At 35.6% G+C, this 12,640-nt stretch overlaps 1 protein-coding gene across 1 annotated transcript; it reads left to right on the top strand.

The window, feature by feature from the left end:
* The first annotated feature begins 1,079 nt into the window (after positions 1-1,079).
* LOC110922369 (ribose-phosphate pyrophosphokinase 1) lies at positions 1,080-7,041 on the top strand. Its single transcript, XM_022166690.2, has 9 exons — positions 1,080-1,271; positions 3,216-3,389; positions 3,531-3,779; positions 3,869-4,012; positions 4,450-4,617; positions 4,718-4,787; positions 5,567-5,648; positions 5,727-5,886; positions 6,768-7,041. Exons 1-9 carry the CDS (start codon positions 1,188-1,190, stop codon positions 6,804-6,806), a joined length of 1,170 nt encoding a protein of 389 aa, XP_022022382.1. The 5' UTR covers positions 1,080-1,187; the 3' UTR covers positions 6,807-7,041.
* Positions 7,042-12,640: the final 5,599 nt, after the last annotated feature.

The following is a 12,640-nucleotide window of genomic DNA, read 5'->3' as shown; positions in this document are numbered from 1 at the left end:
TTTCTGCCCAAAAGAGTTCACCCCCCTGCGTTTCTTTTCCTTGACTAGAAAGAGTATCCGACAAAGGTGAACCACGATCAATACTAGGTTAGAGAAAGAATTCGAGCCCCCCCCCCCCTCTCCATTGCGATTCTTATCCTAGGCGAGAACGTGTATATGAATGACAAAAGTGAATCACGATCATATTTAGGTTTAACAGAAACGCCCTAAATCCGGGGGGTCTCAGCTGTTAGATTTACTCATCGGAAAATAGTCTTTGAACCATGAAGACTTCATTAAACAAAAGCAAAGGAAAAAAAATACAAGCAACCAATCATGTACAAAAGTGAACAATAACATAAATGAGATGCCAGTCGTCTGATGAGAGCCTTGTCGCGAGCCAGCCAACGTCCTATCCAATCAACCTGATGTGCATACTAGACGTTAGCTACGCTGAGTGAGTTCTAGTTTAATTAAGGCAACAATAAACCTTAGCAAACATTAAAACATGTTAAGCAAATAAGACACATCATTATATCACATAACTGTACACTATGTAAAAGAAACTTTTAACTATAATCCGTTACGTGCACACTATATAATATATTGTTGATCAACCACTGGCAAGTCACAAAGGCACTGCCCCTTTATCATTTAGTCACCATGTTAACTTTAGATACCATGTGTGACCACAATGTTAGCTTTAGACGTTGTTTGTAACTTCAGTGTTAACTTTAGACACAATAAGTCTCCTTTAGCCTTTAATCATGTAATAAATGGGTAGCGGTGATATTATAAATATATTATTTTTCTAATGTTAAACAAATCTACTGTTTAACTAACCTTCTTTTTATAATTTTAATTTACTATATTTTGGTTAATCGTTAACTAGTGAGTTTGGTTTATCTGACCACCCTGCGTATTATATTTTACGAAACACCACATGGTTTTTAATTTACATTAACATAAACATAAAAAAATATATTTAAGGCAAAATAATTAAATAAAGTTACAATTTTAATTTACATTACATAAAAAGATATATACTTAAGGCAAAATAATTAAATAAAGTTAGAAAACCCGATTGTGGTCTGAAAACCCTGATTTGTTTGACAAAGACATTTGTTTGTATAAAGTTACAAAACGAAAAGATGGCGAAACCCTAACCCCTGCCCCACCCTCACCGACTGTAACTCTCTACACCATTAATGGCTTCTATTGCATTCTCTTCCGGTCATCTTTCAACGGCCAACAAATTCCGGTCCGTTTTCCGTACAAGAAACGCCTCAATTGTGAGTTTCCGCCTTCATTTCATCGGCATTTGTTATATTCTGTTGTATCTCGGTCTAATACACATGCATGTCGTTGTTCGTATCGATTTTCGTTGAAAATCATCTGTTGATTGTTATAATCTGTTGTATCTCGGTCTCATACACATGCATGGTTTGATTCAGTTTTTGTTCGTTAGTTGTGTTAGGCTTATGTGTTTATTTGTTAATTGTTAGGTGATTAATTAAGTTAATTTGAAAATAATTAGGAATAGTTTTTTTTTTTTTTTTTTTTTTGAGTGATTTTTAGGTAATGTTTTAGATGGAATAAACTTTGAAGGCTAGGTTTATGTGTTTATTTGTTATTTCTAAGGTGATTAATTATATTAATTAAGTTAATTTGAAACTAATTAGGAATACTTTTTTTTGAGTAATTTTTAGGTTATGTTCTTGATGGAATAAACTTTGAAGGCTAGGTTTATGTGTTTATTTGTTAGGTGATTATTATTATCAATTATTTACCCTTAAGTTAATTTGAAAATAATTAGGAATAGTTTTTTTTTTAGTAAATTTTAGGTTATGTTCTTATGATTTTTATTTAAAGTATTGAAATTAGATGGAATAAATTTTGAAGGCCAGGTTTATGTGTTTATTTGTTAGGTGATTGAGTTAATTTGAAAAAAAAATAGGAATATTTTTTTAGATATGTTTTTTTTTTTAATTTTTCTTTATAACTTTGAAAGCTAGGTTTATCTTGGATTGATGGTGACATTTGATTGTATGATGATATTGACTTTTTTGTGTTATGAATGGTACGTGAATATTTTGGACTGGTTCCTGATTTTGGTAATACTAGAAAGACATTAAATTGGAGCATTTGAACAATTTTATTTTTACCCCAATGAACAACTTTTGTAACCATTGTACTTTTAAAGTCCTAAAAACATACATACCTTAAAAATTGTTAATGTGTTTCCCCGTATCCTTTCGGTATGTACCAAATTGACGATAAATTGAATTGTTTTGGCACAGAAAAATGTTTTCTTTATAGTTATTGAAGGTATTTATTATAAGTGACTTGAAATCAACAAATTGTATTAAAACATATATGGAATATATGATAAGGAACCGATGCAAAATTATGTTGTAAAAGAACAATTATGTTGATAAAGATTGGCACGAATTCATGAAATGTTGATTTTGTGAAATAAAGTTATAGTCTAAATTCACTAAATTATGTAGCTTGTTTACTTAATATGGAGGTAATTTCACAGCTCTACGATTAAATTGCTAAATTGACGAAGTTGATAAATTTTGGATAAGTAGAAGTGTTTTGTTAAACAAACAAAGCTATGAGTTCTAGTGAATTTCAAGATTTTATGTCACAGAACAAAGCATGTGGGTCAATTTCTTTAAAAATGTTTTCTGTTATTTAAAATAAATTTTATTTGTGTTTCTCCTTCAGTATTTGATATATAATTCAATAATAGTATATGACTACTATAAATTATCTGTAATAACAATATACTAAACCAATACAGTTTATTCTTTGTAATAACAACATTGGGTTAATTTTTATTCAAATTTCAGCATCGGTGGTAATTGGAAAATGGAAAATATAAAAAGATGTTTACACTTTGTAAGGACAAGTTTTTTCTAGGACTCGTGCAAGGGCATTGGTTATTTTGAAACCAAGTGTCAAATATATAATTGAGGTCAAATTTAAGCCAAAGTTGTGTAAATTTTCCTAGTACAATATTTATTGAATATTATGTATGCATGATGGCTTCTTTGAAAGTGGATGTCAAGTATTCACATGCTTAATTCTTCACATGCAATATGTCTAACTTCGAATTTGTTTCGTGCAACAACTGTATTTAAATCATCGAAGTTATCTCAATCCCATTGTAGGGATACATAGTCATTATGAGAATGCATGTATAAGTTACTATATTGCTTTTGATTCAGAGCTGCAAGGTCAATTATGAGGGAAACGGGAAGCCTGGCGTACAAACGCTCACCAGCAACCAAGAATTATCCCCTAACCTCGTTATTCCATATGCTTTGGAGAGAGATTTAACTACGAAAGATAAATCCAAACTTCGCGTTCTTTCAGGAACTGCCAACCCCACACTATCTCAGGTACAGAATTGGGACGATAGTCAAAGTCAACACTTTTCTATTAACTTTTTTTTTTTTTTTTTTTTGCAGCGCTTGCGTTTTTTAGAAGTGTCGTTTCTTTTAGTGTTTACTGATCAAGTTATGCTCTTTTGTGTGGGGTAGGAAATTGCATGCTATATGGGTCTGGAACTTGGGGATTTGAAGATAAAACGTTTTGCAGATGGTGAAATATACGTTCAGTTGTGTGAGAGTGTTAGAGGGTGTGATGTATTTATCGTGCAACCAACATGCCCTCCCGCAAATGAGAATCTCATGGAGCTTTTAGTAATGATAGACGCTTGTCGAAGGGCATCTGCAAAAACTGTTACTGCGGTTATCCCGTACTTCGGATATGCAAGAGCTGATCGCAAGGTAACTCATTGTAGTCTATTGTTTTTTTTTTTTTTTTTTTTTTTGAAATTAGTTTTTGACATGCATGTTCTTCAAATGATGGCGTTCAGACTCAAGGGCGGGAATCGATTGCTGCTAAACTTGTTGCGAATCTTATAACAGAAGCTGGGGCAGATCGTGTTCTTGCTTGTGATCTTCATTCTGGGCAGTCTATAGGCTATTTTGACATCCCAGTTAATCACATACATGGTCAGGTAATAAGACATTATCTATCGTTATTTTTGGGTATGTAGATTTTGATCATGCGCATGATGTAAAACTGAGTTTGTTGGCATTTAGATCTTATAATATACGATAAGGAATATATATGTGTGTGTGTGTGTGTAGGGGGTTATCTTGAGAACGCTAAATATTGCGAGAACCGTGAGAACGAATGGAAAAAACCAATCAAAATCATTTTTTTAATACAAACTCATTACAATTAAAATACAACATAAAAAAAGAATTTATTTTTAAAATAATTCATCTCTCCTCTCAGAATCACTCTTAATAAATTTTGTACACATGTGTAAATACAACAGATTTACACGTGTTCTCGGAATATTTAGCGTTCTCAAAATAATCCTCCCCTATATATATATATATATATTTGGTGGTTAAAGGTTGACTTTTTTTTGTATTTTTTTATTAGACGGTCATACTTGATTACCTCGCAAGTAAGCGCATATGTGCGGAGGATCTAGTAGTGGTGTCCCCTGATGTTGGTGGGGTGGCTAGAGCTCGAGCTTTCGCAAAGAAATTATCCGACGCACCCTTAGCCATCGTTGATAAACGACGTCACGGGCACAATGTGGCAGAGGTAAATTCTTTTTATGTATTGATTTGCATGTCCACTTATATATATATTTTTTTCATAATCATCATCCTCGTTCTTTATTTATCATTTGTCATCCTTGTAGGTGATGAATTTGATCGGTGATGTAAAGGGTAAAGTAGCAGTTATGGTGGATGACATGATCGACACTGCTGGTGAATACCTTTTGTTTTTATTGTCTAATTTGCATTCATAACCCCTAATCTTTAATAGATTTTACACTTGGCCCCTCAACTTTAATAAGTTAACTTTTTTTTACTTTTTCTTTAACCGATTTACACTGCAACCCTTGACTAACAAAGTTGTCATTTTGAGTTTTTAACTAATTTTCTGTTACGTGATTTTTCTATGGGTTTTGGTTTTATATTACTTTTATCTACGTTTCGGCGTGATTTTCCGTAATGTTGTTTTTAAAATGACAAGTTGTTTTAAACATTTTTTTTCAAACCATGCGGTGATCATCTCGAACTACGCAATTCCGACGTGTTTTTTTGTGCATTTGGTAACGTTGTTCTTAAACCGACCATTTGTTTTAAACGTTCGGTTTTTTAAACCGCCTGACTCACATCGATAATACACCAGTGCAATGTGTTTTTTATCTACAATTAAACTGACCCACTGTAATGTGTGGCCGCCGTGTTTATCTTAATATATGATTTGGTGTAAATTTTGTTCGAATATCTTGGTTTTCGTATACAACGACGTAACTTTTCTGTGACTTCCGCATATACCGTCGCGACACGGTTTTTTTTATTGTTACGTTCGCGTTGTGCTTATTTTTATCTACATTTCGAACTTGTCGCGGGGCGCGGGTGGTAACCCACTAGTTTCCAAAATTTTTCAACAGGGGTTGTTTGTATTGTTATATTTAAACCAGAATAATTACTTGTTTATTTATTTATTTTTTGAGTATTACTTGGTTGTTGGATTATAGGTACCATCTCGAAAGGAGCAGCGTTGTTGCATCAAGAAGGTGCAAGAGAAGTTTATGCATGCTGCACACATGGTGTTTTTAGGTATGTTGCACGTTCGGTTTTTGTACAAATACTTGTTTTAAAAATGACTCGGAAAATATTAACTTCTGTTTAACGCAGTCCTCCCGCTATTGAAAGATTGTCCAGCGGTATTTTTCAAGAGGTGATAATCACAAATACGATTCCCGTGTCTGAGCAGAACTGCTTTTCACAGTTGACTATCTTATCGGTAGCAAACCTGCTCGGAGAGGCTATCTGGCGGGTTCATGATGACTATTCCGTAAGTTCCGTTTTCATTTTTGTTACCTTGTTATAGAGGTGTGCACGGTTCAGTTCGGTTTTTGGGCAAAATCAAAACCAAAACCAAAACCGAAATGTCGTTTTCGGTTTTTGAAAACCGTTTGGTTTCGGTTTTTGTTTGCTTTTGGTTTTATTCGCTTTTTACACCGATTCGGTTATTTTGGTTTTTGGAACAAAATTATGTAAGATTTAAAAAATAAAAAGTATAATTTAAAATTAAGATTGTTTACATTTAAGTTATTATATATAACTATTTTAATTACTTTCTAATCTATTTTTATGTTTCTCCAAAGTTTTTATTAAGACATTTTCTTTTGTAATACTTTGAAGTTTATTTATTTTTTATATTGAATTTTGTTATTTGTTACAGGAAATAAATAAATCATTTCAATCATAAATAAACATATTAATGTTTTTATCATAACTACTTAACATTCAAGAATAAAATTAATAATTTCTAATAGCATGGGTTCGGTTATTGAAAATGGTTATCCGAAATTTTAAAAATCCGATTAAAAACCGAACCGTCGGTTTTTGTTTCGGTTCGGTTTTTTAGGTTATTTCGGTTACGGTTTGGTAAGTCCTACTATTGTAACTTATCGGTTAGGTTATTGAAAATGGTTATCTGAAAACTGAACCGAAATTTTCGGTTTTAAAAATCCGAAATTGAACTGTCAGTTTTAGTTTCGGTTCGGTTTTTTAGGTTATTTCGGTTACGGTTTGGTTATTTCGGTTTTCCAGCTCACCCCTACCTTGTTATATATTATCCGTTTTTTAATATTCTTAATATGTTATCCGTGTTTAATATTCTTAATACGCTGTAACTTCCTTTTTTCATTTTGTTACTTTTATGTTTCACAGGGAGCTTCTGGACTCTTTTCTGATTTGGGTATCGACTAAGATCAAGCAAGCAGTATGAGTATGAGCTGTTTGCAGTCGCTAACTTCAACCGACTTTTGTGCTTTGTTACAAATGGATGTTGTCGGCTCGACAGTTTTGTTGTGTAAATTAATTTGCCGAATACTTGCTGGTGCAGACTGTGCATGATTTAACTTGCAGAACATCAACCTGGTAACATGGGTTTGAATGTTTGATTTAGAATAAAGTACATTGGTGGTCCATGTGGTTTGGCCCATATTGTTGTTTTGGTCCCATAACTTTCATAAATACACCTTTAGACCAATAGTTTACGCAAACGAAACACAAATTCTTTCATATTTTTTTTAGGAAATGATCAAAATGTCCCTTAAAAAACAGATAAATTTCTTGTTTAATCTACCCATGTCCCACTTTTTTGAAAAATGATTTAATAAAAAAACATAGAAAATAACAATCATACCCCTACCCTCTTGTTCATTTGCTTGCTGGCTAACACCTAAGGCGCATCTGGCTTCTTCTCGGCGCCAGACTACAACCATTGATGAATCAGGTTAGTACTTGGTTCTTGAACGTGGAGCTGATTGATTTCGATGGATGTCGCCTTCTTGGAATGGAAACATGTGCAACGGTGGTAAAGCTGTTGGTGTGGTTCTTGACCTTTTGTTGTCTGCAGATGTTGACTTCATTGTCTTTGCAAACCTCACAAAACTCGTCAAACTTTGATTTTCAACAATTAAATTTCTGGAAACTTTTCAAGAAAATGAAGGGGGATGTCAAACTTGGATTTTCAACAATCCAATATCTACTCTAGATAACTTTTCAAGAAAATGAAAGGAAATGGTTGAATTTCTTGAGGTTTCATATAATCTTTTCACTTCATCTGTGCCCATTGAAATTATCAAAGTTAAGTTTGGAGTATCTGTCTTTATTGCGGGTATTGGGCTGGAACCGGCTAAGGCCCAATCGGGTTAACTAGACCCAGGTAATCCAAGGATCTGGATAGGAACCGGACCCGGGTTCGTGAATGAAACTAATACCCAATATACTTGGTTAGGGTAGGGTCCGAACAGGTTCTTTTAAAAACGTGTTTTCTAATTGTTTGAAACCGAATTGTTTCTTTTAGTCTATAGGGTGTGGGGATCATGGTTGGGACATGATTTACCACCTAGGAACATGAATGGAAGACTACACCACCCCCTTGATTGATCCACCATGGTTTGCATGGATTAAACCATGGCAACCATGGTCCTCCTTTCCATTTTTCAACAAATCATTTCCTTTTTGTTTAGGCAAAGATAATAAATAAGGGGCTAATGGTTTGGGTCATGACCATACCCTTAGGGTAGTGGTTTTGGATGGTGGATTAAAGATGAGTTACATGGCACTAACATAGAGGGTCATGATGGTCATGACCACACCCTATAGCCTTATATTCTTATATAAAGAAAACAAACATAACATCAACAACACTAAAAGGTCATTATTGATTAATTGTTAATATTCATAATTTTTTAATACAACTTTATTTTCTACAAGCTGTTGCATCATCGGAGAGTTCTTCGTTAGATACGCTCGAAGACAGTCAATTCTCCATTTCTTCATCATGTACACCAGTTTCAAGTAGTAGTTCATCTTCGAGGTTTGTCTTGTCTTGTATACGATCCACCGCATCCAAATGATCTTCTAGGTAAATGCACATCTCTATCGATTCGGAGGCGAGTCTTGTTCTTCATATTGACAATATCATGTCGCTAAGAAAAAAGCGGATTCCGAAGCTACTATAGAAGTTTGGAATATTAGTAAACCACAAGCCATGGTGAATAGAATCGGATATTCATTTTCCTTTTCTTTCCACCAAGCCAAAAGATTAAAGTTGAGATGATCTTTCAACAGACATAATCCCTACATAATTCAAATGACTATACCTACCAAGTTCACTTGTTAAAGTGTCACCCCTTTGACGTTTATTTGTCTCATTCCGAACAACATTCAACATAGTCAAAATCAGGTCCCATGTCGAGCTCACACTAGCACTTGAGCTCGATTCTTGAGACAGGTGTATGTGGCCCATATTTTTTAAATACCAATTAAAATTTAAATAAATATTCGTTTTTACTTTCAAAGTTGGGTCCCTCCCATGCTTATTCAATAGTTCCATTTCGTATACTTCATAAAGACTGTCATGAAAAGTTTTTAAAGGACCAACTTGAGCCAAATCACTTTCAAACATGTGACAAAGTTGTATTTCAACGAGCCGGTACGTCCCAATTAGGACCTAAATATTTGACACCGACATCGTCACAAAGTTTTACATAATCTTGATATCTTTCTTTTTCACTTTTAAAGACATCTTGTAACACCATTATAATTGCACTATTAAATTGATAATATGCGCAACACGAGTATGGAAAAATTCGCCTCCATAAATTGGTTTGTATTTTAATTTAAAATTTTCAATCGCCACAACTCCCATGCCTTTCTTGGTCGGACCAAGCCAACTATTTCCGACAAGTCTTTCCTCATTTTTCGAGCAAGAAGCGAAACTACAATAATAAATTAGTTTTCTGTATTATCTATAGTTTTAAATAAATTATTTGTGGTATGTGGAGACTAAAAACAATCAAATGCAATCGTACGTTTCATCATTTTCCACGAATTGGGATATATCCAATGGTCGGTGACACAAATGTAAGATTCCGATAAACCATGTGGAGCCAACCAAACATCACTAGTTAAGTTCACACGGTTTCGAAATTTTCAAAAAATATAATTAAATAATGACGTCTAAGTAATAGATATAGGATATACATAATCAAAAGTTTCCATGCTCACCTCCCCTACCGCCCGTAGGCCATGGGGTATGGGGCTTGGGTTGGGGCGTGGATTGGGCGAAAACGCCTAAGCCACCACCCCGGGTGGGCTTGGGTTGGGGCATGGCCCTTGGGGCTTGGGTTTCAAGCCGGGCGTGGGGCGGGGGAGCATGCTGACATGGTGGCCTGTGAATTGCCATTCAAACTAGCCGTTGGGCTAGCCGTTGGGGGCTAATTTAAAAAAAAAATCCTTTATAAATACCTTACCATATTTAACATTTTTCTCACACAATATCAAACGCATAAAACACAATCTTGCCATGAGTTCTTCAAGTTATAGTGAATCGTCATCTTCATCTGACGATGGTGCGGAAATATTTCTACAATCGATCGCGGCGGTGGTGAAAGCTATCGTGGAAAACGAAGACGATGACGAAGAGACTCAACAACCTAAACGGAGGAGAAGGTACATCGCTCGTGAACGGCACACCGCTAACGATTTGTTGGTAAGCGATTACTTCTCAGCGAAACCTAAGTATGATGCAAAAATGTTTAGGCATCATTTTCGTATGAGTAGAAACTTATTTTTAAGGATATCTAAAGATCTTGAGGAGAAGTATGATTATTTCCAACAAAAACCCGATGTAACCGGACAATTAGGATTTAGTACGTGGAAAAAGGTCGCGGCCGCACTTAGGCAGTTAGCGTACGGCAATAGTTCGGACATTATGGATGACTATTTAAAAATGTCTGCACGTGTAGCGAGAGAAACTCTTCACAACTTTTGTTCGTGTATTTTAGAACTTTGTAGGAAAAGATATTTGAGAAAGCCCTCCTTCAGTGACATGCAACAAATATTGGAACATCACGCAGATTATCATGGGCTACCCAGGATGCTAGGTAGTTTAGATTGTATGAAATGGCCTTGGGAACTTTGTCCTACCGAATGGCAAGGCGCTCACACTAGTGGATTTCACGACATGCAAGCCATCATTCTTGAAGCGGTTGCGTCCCAAGATCTTTGGATATGGCATGCGTTCTTCGGTATGCCAGGTTCACATAATGATATTACCATCATAAACCACTCGCCCCTTTTCATTGATCCGGTAAATGGTATAGGACCCAAAGGAACTTTCTTTGTAAACGGGGTTGAGTACGTGTACGAGTACTACCTAGTTGATGGGATTTACCCAGAGTGGGGGGTTTTCGTAAAATCGTTCACAAGACACGGTACCACAGATCCAAAAAGATTAAAGTTTAACAGGGTCCAGATGGCTGCACGTAAAGACGTCGAGCGAGCATTCGGTGTTTTGAAGAAAAAGTGGCGAATATTGTCAATGCCTTGTCGACTATGGGACAAGGATCAGATTGGAAACATGATGTACACATGTATCATTCTTCACAACATGATTTTGGAGGATGAAGGTAAAGCGGTCGTTACCTACTATGATGACGATGACCCCCAACCAGGTAACGTAACAGACGAAGATAAAGCGACAAATGAATTTATGATAAAGTCAAGGGATATACATTACAACCTTCGATCTGATTTGGTGGAACATGTTTCAACGATTCCTGGGTTCGAAACCAACAAAGACGACGAAGAATGATAGTTTTTTATTTTGATAATTATTTTGTATGTTTATTTTAATAATTATTTTGTATGTTTATGTAGTTTTTGGTTATAAATAAATATATATATATATATATATATATATATATATATATATATATTAAAAAAAAGCTGATGTGGCTTGGCCACGCCCACCATACCCCCTTCAAAGTGGGTTTGGCACTTGAGTTTTCAAATTACACGTGTCAACCGATGCCCCAACCCAAGCCCCACCATACCCCACGGCCTTACAGCTCAAGACACTTGGCACCAACGTCTCCGTCACCCAGGATCTACTTTATTACATTCACTTAAAAAATCTAGTTTTATTAATTGTGGTACTTTAAAACCTAATTTTTGTCAATCTTGCGTGTTTGGTAAAACATATTAGACTTTCGTTTATTGATTCATTCAATGCTACTACTTTAGCTTTTGACATCGTTCACAGTGATTTATGGACCTCCCCTGTCTTAAGCACGAGAGGTCACCATTATTACATTCTTTATCATTTCCTTGATGATTTTTCTAATTTCTTATGGACTTACCCCTTGTCTAACAAATCACAGGTCCTCTCTACATTCACTACATTCTTCAATTTCATAAAAACACCATTTGAACGAAAAATTAAACAATTTCAGTGCGACAATGGTAGAGAATATACTAATACAATGTTTCAACAACATTGCCAACAACACGGAATGCAGTTTCGATTTTCTTGTCCTCATACCTCGTCCCAAAATGGAAAGGCCGAATGCAAAATGCGGTCCATCAACAATATAATATGGACACTCCTCGCCCACTCCTCATTACTAAACACGTTTTGGCATCACGCCCTAGAGGGTACCACATATCTTCTTAACATCCTTCCTAGCAAATTACTTAACCACAAATCCACCACCCAAATCTTATACCATCGACCTCCCTCATACGTACATCTTCGTGTTTTTGGATGTCTATGTTTACCCACTCATTTCTCATACCAATATAAACAAGCCTATCGTTCCATCCCTTGTGTATTTCTCGGCTACCCTCCTAATCACTGAGGATACAAATGCCTAGACCTATCCACAAATAAAATCATCATTAATCGACATGCCATTTTTGATGAGCAAACCTTTCCCTTTGCGAATAAGCCAAAACCTTCCTTCACCCAAATACTATGAGTTTCTTAATGATCATCTACACCCACTTCTTTGGGCTCAACAACATCCATCACCCCCCCCCCCACTCTTTGGGCTCAACAACATCCATCACCCCCCCCCCCCACACTGGTGCTGCTGAACCAGACCCCAAACCCATCACCCTAGGCCCATCCAAACCATCCAGCCCATCCTTACACCAAACGACCTACCTTCAGACTCCCATTACACCACTACAACAACCTGTTACCCAACCCATTTCACCACCCCTACGGACCTACTCTATACGAAACC

Source organism: Helianthus annuus, chromosome 17 (assembly GCF_002127325.2).
Source record: "Helianthus annuus cultivar XRQ/B chromosome 17, HanXRQr2.0-SUNRISE, whole genome shotgun sequence".
Lineage (NCBI taxonomy): Eukaryota > Viridiplantae > Streptophyta > Magnoliopsida > Asterales > Asteraceae > Helianthus > Helianthus annuus.
The sequence above is the reverse complement of the archived record's forward strand: the minus strand, read 5'-3'. Positions and strand labels throughout refer to the sequence as shown.

Bases quoted from the DNA above. Each gene is read 5' to 3' on its own strand.
- LOC110922369 (XM_022166690.2), top strand. From the start codon at position 1,188: ATGGCTTCTATTGCATTCTCTTCCGGTCATCTTTCAACGGCCAACAAA. The intron at 4,618-4,717 runs GTAAATTCTTTT...TCATCCTTGTAG, and splicing joins ACGGGCACAATGTGGCAGAG to GTGATGAATTTGATCGGTGA. The intron at 5,649-5,726 runs GTATGTTGCACG...TGTTTAACGCAG, and splicing joins TGCACACATGGTGTTTTTAG to TCCTCCCGCTATTGAAAGAT.